At 43.6% G+C, this 15,981-nt stretch overlaps 1 protein-coding gene across 11 annotated transcripts in view; it reads left to right on the forward strand.

The window, feature by feature from the left end:
- The window catches only part of SEMA5A (semaphorin 5A), a 484,035-nt gene that overhangs the window by 216,645 nt on the left and 251,409 nt on the right, over nt 1-15,981 (forward strand). For all 11 annotated transcript variants that reach the window (XM_045442243.1, XM_045442302.1, XM_045442320.1 and 8 more), the window contains one exon: nt 85-184. In XM_045442243.1, the coding sequence (XP_045298199.1) occupies nt 85-184 (100 nt within the window). The remainder of the gene's footprint in view (nt 1-84; nt 185-15,981) is intronic.

Consider the following 15,981-nt stretch of genomic DNA (forward strand, 5'->3'; position numbering starts at 1 on the left):
TGCTACCTGATGTGCACCTTTTGTGGTCCCCGGAGGAAAGATCATTCATTTTTATCTTTTCATTTATTTATTTTTCCTGTTTAGAAATTGGCCCCTGGTTACGGGAGTTCAGAGCGAAGAATGCTGTGGATTTCTCGCAGTTAACATTTGACCCAGGACAGAAAGAACTTGTTGTAGGAGCAAGGTGAGAGATCTTACGTTTCGCCACCGCAGATAATTTTGGATTTCGCTTTCTATCTGTGCAGTTACACGTGAGCTTCTCTGCTGTAGCTCACGAGTGCTAAGTAACGCTTTTTCTAAGAAGGAAATACGGCATAAGGGGCTGTTGACTATGCTACTAATAATAAGATGATGACTGCTGTGCATGGCAGCATTTATTGGGTGCTCCCCATGTGCCAGGAACTGTTCTCACATGAATTCATCTACTTTTTTTCCTGTGAAAGCTGAGAGGTAGGTATGGTCAACGTCCCTGTGTTAGAGATGAGGGCATTGAGTCTGGTCATATTTATGATGTCTAATCAAAGCTGGACCCAGATGTCAGACCCAGGCATTTTGACTCCAGAAACCATGTTCGTAACTTGTCGGTACATTCTTCAGTAAAATTCTGGAGTCGAGATTTGGATGTCCATTCCAATGTGACCTTGACTAGACCATTTTCTCGTCAATTGAGAATTCAAGGAAACTGTTACATTTCCCCTCTTCAGGTGCACAAACTCCTGGATCCAGGTCAATATTCGACGTTGCAGTCTGATGACGAGGCTACCAGAACACAATCAGAACAGATCTTTGAGTCGTTTCCCTCAAATTTACCGGTGCTTCTTTAGAGAACAGACAGAATCCGTCCGTTCAAATAATTTATCCTGCCCACGTATTTTGAGGGTAATTTCTAAAACATACCTATACATACCTATCTCTTAGGAAAAATATTAACTTTGAAGAAAGAAGCCATTGGTAGATTTGGACTCTCTCTGGAACTCAAGGAAATCACTTTGGGCACTGGAGTGATGTATCAGATTTACTAGACTATAAAACATACCTTTCATAGCAAGAGAGAGGATGTGCAGTTTCCATGTATACCTGAGTGAAGCTAAATCTGGTTTATACTCTAGATAAACACTGAACCGTTTCTAGAACCGTTCCTTTTGCTCTCAGATCTCAAGGCAACCTTGTGCACCACCCAGCCCTTGAAGATATTGAGATGTGCGGGCATAACTTTACGTGGGGACACGGAGATTGGCTTAGCTCCTAGCACTGAACATGTCACCGGCATGCCCTTTGATATTTTTGAGCGGACAGTGAGTACGGATTGGTTGGGCTTGTTTGGTCTACTTTTAGTTCCTTCAGCACATTGGGAATCCATGGGGGACTTCCCGATGCCGACTTCCATCAAGCGTATTCACTGGGAGCCTGGATCGTATGTCGCAAGGGTTTTTAATGGCCCTCTGGCCTCAGGTTTTGTCCTCTTTCTTCATACCCTGGCCAACATCATCTTTTTAAAAGGCCCCCCCTTCGGTAGTCCCCATTGGGTAAATGCTGGCACCTTGGGTGTTGCCCAACACACCCTCTGCCTTGTGGTCCCACATCCCTCATGGACTCCGCTCTTTTTCATTCTCTCGTGGTCCAGGCATGTGGAGTTATTTAAATTGCCCCCAACTGTAAAATGTTCTCTTTCCTGCCCCGGGGAGTTGGTGACAAACTCCTTTGCTTTTCTGGAACATCAGCTACCCACCCACCCGAACTTTACTTGGTGAACTCAGACGCGTCGTGAGGAGATCTGGCTCCAGGGTCCTCCCTGCGCTGTGTGGTCCTGTTAGCACACCTGTCATCTGCCTTCATTTCTTCCCTTACTGCGTGACTTTTTGTCAGGTGTCACACCCCCCCCCCCCCCCCGCACACGACCAAATACTGACTTACCGGATGGTGGAGGATGTGTCTGTCTTCTCTTTCCTTCCCTAGAATGTGGCACAGTTTCTCCTTTGGCAGAAGCTCAAACACATGTGTGGATGGAACATATCTGCTCCGAGGATTTGGTTCATAAATGTCCTCCTCTGCATCCGGGAGGACCCTCCGGGGAAGATGGGTTGGGTTCAAAGCAGATTTATTCCAAGGACACAAGAGAGTGGCAAAGCTAACCCTTAGGGGAAGTGAGCTCTCGCCCTTAGCCAGAGGGGAAGGCGATGCCTGCCAGGCGGCACCAGGTACAAATACCTCCGTCGGTACCACTGGGTCTCGGATGCTCCATTCGACCCTGAAGAACTTTGGCAAAGGAGACGGGGAAGAGTCTCCGCTGTTTCTGGTGCTGCATGAGTGGGACGGCACGGCACGTGGGCACACGCACCGCAGGCGTTTGGCTTTTGGCGAATGACACGGGTTCTCCTCCTGGATGTGAGGAGCCACCAAGCAAATTGGCATTGGGAAGAGCTAGCTCGTGGTCCTGCCCTGGTGGGAGACAGCGCCTGGGAATCGTCCCCAGGGATGCCTGTCCCTAGAGGTAGCCTTCCCAGGGTCCCTCAAAGTCTGCTGCCATCTCCTGTCACCACATCCCAGCCCAGCCACGCCGGGATCAGACTAGCCACCGAGTCAGCCTGGCGCATGGTACGGCGTGGTCACCAGGAGCAAAAGGACCAGTAGACTTCAGCATGTCCAAGTCCAGGAGGCACAGTTGAATTTGAATTTCAGATAAGCGACCCCAGGAACACGGGCTGTATTTTCCGTTCTAGAGCAGCACCCTGGGTGCCAGAGACCTTCGATAAACAAGTCAAGAAAGAAGGAAAGACATAGAATGGACTTGCTCAGCTGCGTGATCTTGAGCCAGCGTTAGAAATCTAATTTTCTCATGTTTAGAATCGATATAATTATTCCTACCCCTGTCAGCTGTTGCGAGGATTAAATAAAATAATCCATGAAAAGCGATTGTCACAGCACCAGGCACGCAGTAAGCATGCAGCGGGACGGTGACTCTGCAGAAGTCTCCGGGTTTCGGCATATGTGCGCGTGTGCGCTTCAGGCAGACATCGCTGAGCGAGGAGAATAGGAATTTTACTAGGAAACTTGGGTGGTGGGATTAGGCTCAGAAAGCTTGAGAGGGAGTGTGAGCCAGCTATAACATTTTAAAAATAACCCAGCCCTCAGCTTCCTGCTTGGGAGGGCTTGACAGAGCAAAAGAAGTTTAGAGAGCAGGTGCATATTTAGGACATTTGTAATGGTTTAAATATGAGTGGTGGAAAAAAAATACAGTGATAGGCTTTCTGTTTTCTTAGAGTTAGCACTCAGCATTGTAAAGCCATTTACTGGGTGGTTTCACTTTATGTCAGTGATGCTTTATGTTCCTGAAATTGAATTCAGTTAAAGATTCTTTGTTGCTCATCACAAAAAGGAAGTTCATTGTGCTGCAAAGAGAAAACCTCTCTTTAAGCAATTTGTGGTTATGTGGTGCCAGAAGGTGCCTGCATTCTTGAATTCGTGGAACTTCTGGAAAGATCCCTGAATTTATTATTTCCAAGATGCACGTTATCTTTTATGCTATTTTGAAAGCATTGGCATTCGTATCCTGTTTTACCCAAGGCTCTTTAAAAATTAAAATAATATTTGTGTTTTCAAAGATGAGGCTGAGGCATTTGCATTTCAGAAGATGTGGAAAATGCAGTTAAAGCATAAAGAAAGAAACACAATTTCAGAAATAATCACAGTTAAACTTTTCAATTATTTCCCCACGCTATTTGATTTCTATTTCCTTATACGATTGGGGTAATATTTTATGAATGGTTTATATACATCTTTGTCTAAAAACCTACAAAAAGCCATTCTCATGATATTTTATATATAAGAAGAAAAACTCCAAAGTGAAGAAATATGTCCTGGTGTAGATTTTGTATAGATAAAGTAAAAAATATTGGTACTTTATTGGTACCAGTAACAGTTCACAAAGTTGATACAAGTGTAAGTTTTGTGGCAGATAGGATTGTAAAACTAGATGTAAGAAGATGATTATACTTTTATTCTCCAAATCAATCTGTCTGTCTTCAGTGTTTCGGGTTCACTGGAAGGACTACAGGTGATTCTGTGCTAAATTCAAATGTTATTCCCAATGGCAGCTAACTTGGTTCGCATACAATGCAGTGTTCGATTATAAACAGATAATAATCAGGGCATCTGCAAATTAGCCATATTCTTATGAAGCATAAAGCCATAGAATCATAACGAAAAGAGTCTCTCACCAAAGAGAATGTGAGTTTCCTTCCATTCTTTTTGTGTGTTTCTTGGTCTTTCAGTGGATGTCTGATCACCTTACTGTTCTCTAACCAGCTTCAGTGTAATAGAAGTATATAAATTGAAAGGCAGAGTCTATAACCTATGATGTTTTAGTAAAAACACTCACCCGTAAAATTTCACATGAGCGCCTTTGAGTGAGGGAGGCCCAGCCCTCTGCTGGTGATGAAGGTGGTGGGACTGAAGCCCATAGACTCAACGCTTGGGTCAGGTAGCAATCAAATTTGATGACAAATACAACAATTCATGACCTTGGAAATTTCAAATTTTTCTTTCTGTTTTCTTAGAGTTAGCACTCAGCATTGTAAAGCCATTTGCTGGGTGGTTTCACTTTTAATTTTAATTTTAATTTTAATTTTATTTCTATTGAATATTTAAATTTAAATTTACATTTAAATTTTATTTTATTTTAGTAAAATAGTTTTAATTCAATTGAAGTTACATTACAAAATGGGAACGTTATGGAGATATCAAGAGGAAGGGTGAATGGGAATGCACGAGCCTTCTTGCCCCGGACTTGAGGACCAGCCCCGAGTCTTGCGCCTTGCACGGAGCCCTTTGCTTTGCCATTACAGTCAGTGAACCATCTCCACAGAGGGGAAGATATTTCCGTATGCATGTTTCTATAACGGGTACTATAGATTTCTAATCAGCATGTTTATTACCGAAAACAAAAACTAAAACTAAGACCTTCGGGCTTCCAAGGCATAGCTTGACCTTCATTCATCACAGTCACAAAAACTAGTCTTGAAAAATTCTAGTGTGTTATTTTCAAGCATTGTTTTGCCCCTGGTTTGAATCTGCAAAAATAAAGATAAAAAGGAAAGATGAACTTGCTTTTGTTACGGTGGCGCGGAATTTGCTTTAAGTATTCAAAGCATATGTTCCCATAAGATCACAATTGAATGCACGGGCAGACTTCTATTTAATTAGAAGAAGTTCCTCCTTTCAAAATGATTTTGTCGCTGGATCTGAACAAAGAGCTGCATTTTAGATTCACATAAAATCATTTTTTTTAAAATTGAACCGATGTTATTCACTCTTTTTTTTTGGTGGTGGTTATTCATCATTGCTATTTTTATTTTAAAGTTTTACCTTAGAATTAATCTCTTGGAAGCAATGCATGATTAAAAGGAAAAATGGAGATTTTTTTATAAGATGGGCAGTTCTGCTTCCAGTAGCCACAACTTCTGTTTTCCAAAGGATACATTGTAGTCAAGTATACACAATTGAAGGTAACTTCTGTGAGTGGAATCAAGTCAGCAGTTAGGAGTGAATCCAAAAGCAATAGACCCCCCCCCCCCCCCCCCCCCCCGTAGTGCAAAGAATCCCAGGGTAGCAATGATGTTTACATTGTATTTATATTAATTATGATTTAGGAAAAACAGCAGGTGATGAAAAAAAAAAAAGGATGGTGCTTTTCATTCCTGCTCGTGGTCTGGAATTTTTTATTCAGCTGTTAGTTTATCGTTTAAATATTTTCTCTTCTCTATCATTTTCCTTCTCAGTGTTGGCACTCGATTTATAGATGTGCGTTTCTCTTAGGATTCTCTTTGCCTATCTTCCTCCTTCTCATACCTATTAATCTTCCAATAGGGTCCATTTGGTTAATTAACCTGATCTGTGTTAAAAAGTCCAACTCCTTTTCTGCTGGCTTTGTTACCTTTTGTCCAGTATTTGCCAGACATCAGCTACCTAAGTACCCGGGGGTGGGGGTGTGTTCATTCAAAGTGAAGTTTCGTCTGTCCCCTGTTCCCAGCTCTGCTGATTCAGTGAGCTGGAAAGGGTCCAGGAGTGTGAGGTTTTAACAAACTGGTGGTCTACAGAAACTCTTGGGGGAAAGACTTCTGCACACTGTGTTCCTTTTGCTGTTGTAAAAAACAGAATAATCTCTACACTTTCCTTCTCTGCTGGAACTGGTGAGCAGATAAGTCTAGCGGCATAGTTATTTATTTAGTTATAAAGTCCTTTTTTTCCCAAAATGCATGAATGAGTCAACAAAGCAGTGTAATAAAAATTAATCAGCCTCTTTACTTTGGGTGTATATGTGTGCTATATGGTGTTGGAGCGTTGAGAGCTTTGCTCCCAGCCAGTCCCACATAGGGTCCATCAGAGTTTATTAGTTCACTTAGTTACCTTTCATGACTCTTCATTCATCAAATATTTATGGAACCTACTTTATGCCAGGAAGTATCTAAGGCACTGGGGAAACAAAGACGAAGCCTAGTCTCTACCTGACGAAGACTTCGTAGCCTGGCACAAACCTAGTGCCCGGTTGGCAAGCTGAGGCTCCGTCGTTGGTCTCCTGTTTTTGTAAATAAAGTTTTCCTGGGGCACAGCCACACCCATTCAGTTGCATATTTCCTAGGGCTGCTTTTGAACTTTACCCACAGAGATGAGTTGTATCAACTGAGACCATCCATGAAGGCAAAACATTTGCTATCTGGCCCTTAAAGACAAGTTTGCTGACTCTTGACCTAATGGTTGTGGGGGGAACACAAGCAATTAAATTCTCCCAGGGAAGCCTGGGTAAAGGGCCCTAGACACCCCAAGAAAAAAGAAACATGACGGTTTTGGGGGGTGAACATGGTGCATGGAGAAGGTGCTTTTTCAAGTGAGCCTTGGAGACGCATTAGGAGTCTGGCAGATGGAAGTGTCTTCTTGCCAGAAAGACCATACCTCGGGGAAAGTCTGAGATCCCAATGAGGCTGAGAAGAGCTAAGCTTAACTGGACCAGTTGGTGACCAGTTGGCTGAGAGGGGGAGTTATTGCAGGTGAAGCAGGAGCTTTAGGTGGGGTCAGATTGTGGAACAGAGTGGACTTAATCTTCCAGACCAGTGATTCCAATTCTGGCCGTCATGAGAGTTGCCTAAGAGGCCTCACAAGAGCACAGATGCCCAGGCCTCTCCAGCTCATCAGCGTTAGACTTTATGGAAGTAACGTTGGAATCTTTGCTTTAATCAAGTTTCTGATGATCTCCTGGCCTGGCAAATTTGAGAGCTTCTGCTAAAGGCATTAGGAGCTTGGGAGATTTTTCAGTCTGCCTATTTATACGCTCAGATTTGCATTGAAGAAGATATTTCTTCCATATTGTGTGCAGAGTCTGCTCGAATTTGAACAATTTGGAAATAGGAACAGCACTTGGGGGCTGTGGATCAGGTGACAGTAGAAAGAACTTACACTTAGGCAGTGATGGTGGAAATGGGGAGGAGAGATTTGAGACATATTTCAGAGCTGAGTTTGACAGTGATTGATGGTGACCCCAAATGGAAAGGTAGAGGGCAAGAGTCAAAGGGGAGATTTGGAGCAAGACTCGGGTGCGTGGCTTGCCGTGGTGGCCATAGCTAGCCCTGAGCATGTGGGGACTGAGCTGCAATTCTTTGATTATTTGAAGATCCGTGAAAACAAAACTGAAACAAACACAAAACAGCTCGGCTTTTGCTAACTCTGAAGCTAACCCAGAAAAAGAATTGTATATGGAGATCACTTGAGGAGTGGACATTCCTAAGAAAACAGGGTTAAAGGAATCCTACGATAGGTCACTTGGTATTTTTTCAAATGAAATATGATCTCTATTAACTGAAAAATAGGAGGGAACAAGTCAAATACCCAGCGGACCCACAGAAGCAGGAGTTGTGAGTTAAATCTGGAGCAGTAAAAGTCATCGTCTGTAATCCTCAAAGCAAGTAATATTTATTTATTTATTTATTTATTTATTTATTTATTTATTTATTTAAAAAAAATTTTTTTTTAACGTTTTATTTATTTTTGAGACAGAGAGAGACAGAGCATGAACGGGGGAGGGGCAGAGAGAGAGGGAGACACAGAATCGGAAGCAGGCTGCAGGCTCTGAGCCATCAGCCCAGAGCCTGACGCGGGGCTCGAACTCATGGACCGCGAGATCGTGACCTGAGCTGAAGTCGGCCGCTTAACCAACTGAGCCACCCAGGTGCCTCAAAGCAAGTAATATTTAGAGCATAATAAAATTGAAATTATCGGTGTGATTATTAACAATATTGACTAATAACTATGACCCTAGATGTGCTTATGGGAAAAGGTTTTTCTGGTTTTATATCGCTGCAGTTTGCTAACAGCGTTGGTCTTAATCACTGCACCCCACTCAGAATCCATCTTTGTGACTTTATTTTACTCGCAAAAAACAAGAAGCTCTCCATCTATTTCTGTGCCTTTCAATCTTGGTGTCTAAACATACAAGAGTGCTATTAAAATGATTTATTCCTGGTTCTGATGTGTTCTTTTGGAACATTTTTAATAACCAAGACTTTCGAAAGGTTTGAAGTAACTTTTTGGGGATAAGGAATGGGATAATAGAAGCCGATACAATTTTGGGGGAGTTTATACTGGACGCATATGGTAACATCAACAATAATAAAATCAAAATTATCTTAAAATTTTTATAGCCCAAAGTACATATAGTCATGATTTTAGAGGAGGGTAGCAAAGATTTTGACTGAAGAGGTAGCTTATAAGCATGACTGTATTATTCGCAAACTGTGATCTAAATGTGATCCAACTAAATAGTTGTTATCTATTTGCAATAGTTTGGTAATTCAAAAAATTAATTAAATGCCCCAAAACTTGTGGATAAAACATATGAAAGAGATATGGTTGGAATGGTTATAACCGCAGAAAAATCAAAGGCTCCTGGAATCTGTTTGGAGTCAACCAGCATCATGAAAATCTCTGGGACAGCAATTACAGAATTGGTTCCAGGATGAAATTAAATCTTCAGATGCTTTGACGTTACTGATATGATTGATACATTAAATATTGACATTCAGATCATTAAAATAATTTTTTATAGAAACATCTTGTGCCTTAAAGGATACAGGTGTTACTTTTCCTTAGTTTCAAAATCAGAAACTTACATTTTAATATTCAAATCTGTCAGTGCAGTGGAAAATGTGGGTGTGATGGAGGGCGTGGCTATTTCAAGCTCTGCGCAGTCGCCTATTGATGACGGGGGAGTCCTGCAGCAAAGAGAAATCGGGTAGGAAGAAGCTGGCCCAGGTACAGGTGAGACTGGCCTTTCAGTTGACGTCAGCTCTCAGATTTACTCAAATGGTGATAGTTGCTCTACAGCGTGTGTTTTGTGTTCAGATGGTTTCATGATCGACCACGGTCTGAACTTCTATTAAACAGAAAGAGAAGTCGCTACCCCCATTGTTCAAAACACATTTGATAGATTAGCTTGCTGTTCTGTCTCCATTTTCTTTTCGTGCCAAATGCGTACTGTCTGTCTTAATTATTTGGCCTTCTCCTCCTCCGTTATGAGCAAGCCTCTAACTTCCGTGTTCAATAAGAACCTGGAGTTTTCTTCTTTGATTTTATAGCTATATTCATCAGAGACCAATTGAGTTATTCTAAGAGAATGTCATTTTAAAACACCTGTGTCTTTCATAATTAATGGAGGTCAGAGTTAAGTTTTATAGTGTCTCTAGATAAAATGAGTCATTTAGTTAATATGCTCATGATGGCTCAACCTTTTCTTTAATGCTGGCTGAATTTTATTACTTTACATGAAGACACAAATGAACTTCGTCTATTACGGCCGGCACTGCTCCCTCAGAGGATATGTTGTTGTGCTTAGTGATTTGTTGCTAATAGGCCACTGGGGGATATGATAGGACGCGGGAATGGGTTATGCAATCCTACAATCAATAAGAAATCAACTCCAGTGAGGAGGGAGAAAACGCGTTCAGATGTCTAGTGGGGAAACTGTCAAGTTGTGTCTGCCAAATTTAATGGCTTTGTGATTTGAATTATTCAGTCTGTTGGATCTATGTATCCCTCATACATTATTACTCCTAAAAGTAATACGGTTATTACATGTGAATGAGCAATGTCAAATTTTATTCCAAGACATTTGAAAAAAAAAAAAAAAAAAAAAGGAGATCCATACCAAGGGAAGAAAAACGCATACTTTCATTTACTATCATCGTAAAACTGAACCTTTCCAGCGTGGTAAACTCTTGCTTGGTACTTCTGGAATGAGGGGGTGGGGAATGGAAATACAGACTAGTTCTCCTAAGCTGTACCACTGATGCATTCTAAAAAATTCTAATCCCTTAACCTGTTGCACCACTGCCTTTGTCCCTGTAGAATGGTGATATTCCTTATTACTACCTATTTACATCTCCCAGGGTGTTATGATGATGAATGAGACCACTTAAATGCTTTGGGTTGCTCAGAGCTTTGCCCTCCTAGAGAAACTGACCCGATATGAAACATTTGGTTAGCATTCCCTGTTGGCTGGATGCCAGAATCATCACCCCTTCATGTTGGAAAGGTTGGTAGCCTTTCTCGTGAACCTCACATATATTGTTTTCCCTCCTCGGTGTGCTCACGAGTGCAAGATAAAGTGGTTGCCCCTTCTGGAATGCCCCGGAGAACAGCCACTTACAGAGGACCATAGATCTTGCTTTAGTGTGTGAGTGGCCCAACATCTGGGAATATCAATTTTTTATTCCCTTTAGAAGATTTTCTTTCTTTTTGTAATCTTTAGCTTCGTAGGTCGCTGACCCAAACTGTGATGGATCAAGCTGTCTTGGGAGATTTCGGGTCCCTCTTGTTGCTAGCTGTGTTGGAATTTGTCCAGTAGCAAAAATGGACCTCAAGCTATACTTGGGGCCGAATAGTTTGAGGAAAGGCATTTGAGAATAGTAGACTCCACACTGTGTTTTGTCAGATTCTCAAGTTCCAGGGAGGTGATTGGGAAATTCCACAAATGTTTCATTTATATTTCATTTCTTAAAAACATTTTTAAAATCGTTGAAAATCATGATAGAGAAAGTGAATACTGAGATGTGTCATATTATATATTTCTAATATGGAAAGGTCCAAGAAGCCATTAAGTTGCCTACCTGGATTTTGTGTAGATCACAATCATTCAACAAATATTTGTAAGCCCTTACCAATTCTTTGTCTCCGAAATCAAACGAAAAGTAACAACAAAAATGTAACCGACCAACCGCCACAAAGGTTGTACAAGGTTATCAATACATATTTCCCGTAATTCTAGTTTCAAAAATTTTAAGTCACTTTAATCAACTATGATGAACAAATATTATGTGTGAGTACTTTGTTGGATGAATTTTCATTAATGAAGAACTATCCTTCCTCTTTTACATGCTGAGTTTTTATTTAAAATTATTTTGCAATATGGTACTTGGTTGCAAAAAAATAAAAAACACTCAAAAAAGTATTTCTCAGGAATTTGTTGAAATACATCAGGGCGACAAGTCTTTTATTCGATTGGTCACAAATTCATTCAACTCCCTTGGCCATTTCATATCTGAAAAGGGTTACAGTCTTTTAGGGATTTGTGTTACTTAAAAATACTGACAGATGGTGTAGTTTAGCTCTCTCCTGTTATAAATGAAGAAACATGGGCACTCTTAAGTATGGGCAGGGGTGCCTGGGTGGCTCAGTCGGTTAAGCATCCGACTTCAGCTCAGGTCACGATCTCATGGCTCGTGGGTTTGAGCCCCGCATTGGGCTCTGGGCTGACAGCTCGGAGCCTGGAGCCTGCTTCGGATGCTGTGTCTCCCTCCCTCTCTGCCCCTCTCCTACTCATGCTGTGTCTCTCAAAAATGAATAAACATTAAAAAAGTTAAAAAAAGGGGCGCCTGGGTGGCTCAGTCGGTTAAGCGGCCGACTTCAGCTCAGGTCATGATCTCGTGGTCTGTGAGTTCGAGCCCCGCGTCAGGCTCTGGGCTGATGGCTCAGAGCCTGGAGACTGTTTCAGATTCTGTGTCTCCCTCTCTCTCTGACCCTCCCCCGTTCATGCTCTGTCTCTCTCTGTCTCAAAAATAAATAAAACGTTAAAAAAAAATTAAAAAAAAAAAGTTAAAAAAAAAAAAGTATGGGCAGGCAGTTTCAGGAAAAAAAACTGTGAGAAATAAGGAGGGAGAAAGGAGACACCATTTAATGAGCCAGACCAGTAGGGTTGACATGTTTACTTAATGGGGAGACATATGTCACAGTCAGAAGTGAGTTCCAGGGGTGAGAATCAATTACCTAGAATCAAAAGACAGCCATTAGTAGTGTTAAGACCAGAATGGTCTCAAAATGATACGTAAATGTGCCTGCGAATGAACAATGAAGACATAAAATAGTTGTACTCTAAGAACTATTACTGTGTGTTTCTGTATATGTGCGTGTGTTGGGGGGGTGTGCCCATGAAACTTGGAAAGTGACATGGGATGACTGATTGGTGAAGCCGTGTGGCACAGGCGCCAAGGGACAGCATGGTCTGAGAGGTTCTGATTCTAATGTTGGGACTTTATCTGATCCTAACAGTCTTGAATAAATCACCCTGCGCCTCTTTATTTGCAGAAGTTTCCTCACGGACAGATTAAAGGTAGATACACTCTAAGGATGGCTCAGCTTTAGAATTCTTGGATCCTCTGTTCTTTGGGGTTTTTTTTTAGGTTAAAAAAAAAAAACAGCGGATGGTTTTAAAAATCACCAGTTTGCATCTTGTAACCTAGAACATACCAAAGGAAACGTTTCAGTCTCCTTTGATTCTTCTCTTCCCTGGGGTGCTGGCATGGGTAGCCTGAGCACTGTGGCTCTTTCTCTGTCCCCTTCCTCTCTGTTCACCTGTTGAATGTCTCCAGCACCCTGATTTATCGCTGATGAAATGGTTGTGAGGGCACCACAGCTCTCAGGTATTCAGGGGAGTAAAAGTACAGGGTTGAAGTTCACTAGCAATGGTGGGGCGGGGAGGGGCACCTTTGTGTACTGGGACGTGCCAGGCAGAAAAAGGATCCTCAGCAGAGTTAAGTTTTTGCTTGGGGAGATGTGGCCCGAGAACGTGGCATGTTTCTTATCATAAGTCCGTGTCTTCCTGTCTTGGTCTGTTGGGGCCACTAGAACAGAACTCTACAGACTTGGGTGGCTTATAAACAGCAGAGATTTATATCTCCTGGTTCTAGAGGATGGAAGTCCAAGGTCAGGGAGCATGGCTGGGTTCTGGGTTACAGATTGGCCACTGTCTCCCTGTGTCCTCACACGGTCGAAGAGGTGAAGCATTTCTGGAGCTTCTTGTACGAGGGCGGCCATCCTCATGACCTAATCACCTCCCCAAAGCTTTGCCTCCTAACACCATCCCCTTTGGGGGTTAGGGTTTCAACATAAGAATTTGGGGGAGATCCAAACATTCATGCTATAACCCTTCCCTCGCGGACAGCACCTGAAAAGGGCACTGAGGGGTTTCCAAGAATATTCTCTGTATGTCCTCCGACCCAAAATGGAGGACTTTGAACTTTTCTCTCCAGTTGTCCTCCCCGGAGCTCTACGGAGCATGGTGGACACCACCATCTTCTTTCCTCAGTGGTGTGAAGGCACTTCCAGCTCGTTGTGTATGAGAAGTGCCTTTCTAGAAAGTTCCCAGATTTAGATGTGGGTGTGTATGTGTGTGTGGGTGGGTGAGAGAGAGAGAGAGAGAGAGAGAGGGAGGGAGGGAGGGAGATGGGGGTGGGTTTATGAGAGGCTTGAGACAGAGGTGGCCTTTCAACTTCATCAGACCCCTTAGGTAATTAATTGACTAAAAATATGAACAATTTCTTTTACTGGAAATATTTACAGAAAAAGTCTTTCTTAAAAGAGCTAGTGAGTGGAAGAATGTGGTGACTGGGTCCCAGAACCACGACGCTATAAATCTGAAAACCCAATAGTGCTGTACTGTCCCTGCAGACAATGCCCCCACGCACCTGAACTCACAGTCAGGCTGGCTTCCGCCGGAAACCGGAAATGGCTGGAGAGCGGCTCTCGTTCCTTTCCTGTGCAATGGGGAATCTGCTGAGAATTGCAATGGGTCTGGAAATGTCAGTATTTTCCATAAACTGTCTGCGTGTGGCCACGATTGATCGACTGCTTGCAATCGATCAGGAGCCATCCTCAATGCTTTCCTTGGAGGTAACCCTCGCTACAGCCGCAGGGCGGAGGTAGGAGTATGGGCCCCATTTTCCAGATGAGAGCACCCAGGCATGGGGTGCTTAAGCTTCCCTCACAAGGTTGTGTCCTGGCACAGCTTTGGCTTTCGCACAAGTATCCTTCTGGCTCCCGTGGTCACTGCGCGGTGATGGCCGGCAGCATCCTGCAGGCAGGAAGCCAATTAGGAGGCGGGGGTGAGGGTAGGGAGCCATCGTGCCCATGAAGGCGATGAGTGGCCAGTAATGGCTGGTGGTGCCACTTGTAAGCCTCTCATCTGGAAAACTGATCTGTGCGTGTGTCTAGATTGCTAACTTCCCTGGGAGGAGTCACGCCGGCCTCTGTGTCACATCGGGTGGAGGATGGCAAATCTTCAAATGCTAGCAGCCTCCAGTGGTGTTTCCTCAGCAGCTCAACTGCCCTCTTCCGCGCGCGCTGGGCTCCCGTTCCTCCCCCTGCAGGGAGATGTTTCTGGTGGAAACCTGGCCTCCGCATGCTGCCCGACTAAATAAAAATAGACCTGTTGTCGCACTGCCTTGTCAAAGTCATCCTTAATCTGGGTCTGCGCGGAGGGCTCTGATCCATCTGCCATAAAAGAGAGGGCAAGTGTTCCCCAAATGGCCTTGTGGCGGAGGTGGCCTGGGCCACGCAGTGTTTTCTGGGAGCTTCTCTGGCATTATTTCATAGGTTAAATTGGATGTTGGAAAGGGTGTGGTGAAGAGACCACTTAAGTGGTTTGGAGGAGGCAACTTCCACGCTGTGCAAGATGGCAGTGGCGCCGTGCAAGATGGCGGTGGGGGGCAGACTCCAAGACGGCAGAGTGACCAAGGGGCGATGCTGGGGACGCCGGAGACAGCTCTACCAGTGAGCTCATCCTTTTGCTTGTTCCAAACGGTGTGCACACACAGGCTACTAGCCCTCAGCCTCTCTATTGGCTTTGTCTTCCCATGTCTGGCCGCTCAGTAGGGATGCTTCTTGGTCCTCTCAAGGTCATGCCCATTTTCCTGCCTTGGCCGTCACTTACCACTTCCACTAGGACAGCATGTGTCCACCTCAGACATCTACCCATCTCTCCAAATAGTGAAAATAATCTACTTGAGTTTCTTGCTGGTGTTGAGAAACCTGTTAATCTCTTAGTTCCATGGAAATAACCTTGGTCGGGCCAGCCCGTTATGTAAAATGATAGCTTCTTTTTTAAATTTTATATATATATATAAAGAGAGAGTGAGAGCAGGGGAGAGGGGAAGAGGAGAGAGAGGGAGATCTTAAGCAGGCGCCATGCTCAGCATCGAGCCAGACATGGGGCTCCATCCCAGGACCCTGGGATCATGACTTGAGCTGAAATCAAGTCAGAGGCTCAACGGACCGAGCCACTCAGGCTCCCCAAAACAGTAGCTTCTTAGAGACCTGTCCCGCACTCGTGCCTTCGTAGGGTCTGTCTGTTGGGTGCCAGGTCTCCTGCCATTACTGTTTACACCGGGGCTAACTTTCTCCTCCATAGTCCCTGGAGCGTGGCTCTCCCTGCACCAGCTCCTCATTAAGGGGGCATTCATGATTTGAGTCAGAGGCCAAAGCAACTCGCAGGAGGAGGCCAATTTGTTTCTAAACCTACAGCAGTAGAGTCCAAAGCCTAATGTGGCTGATGTTTGTGTTCTGCCCCCCCGCTGTGCTGATCGCCACCGCATATTTCATTGTTCTTCCCCTTCATTGTCAAGACAGATCCTTTCCTTTTCTCTGATTTCTTGCCTCACACTT

Source organism: Leopardus geoffroyi, chromosome A1 (assembly GCF_018350155.1).
Source record: "Leopardus geoffroyi isolate Oge1 chromosome A1, O.geoffroyi_Oge1_pat1.0, whole genome shotgun sequence".
NCBI classification, from domain to species: Eukaryota; Metazoa; Chordata; class Mammalia; order Carnivora; family Felidae; genus Leopardus; species Leopardus geoffroyi.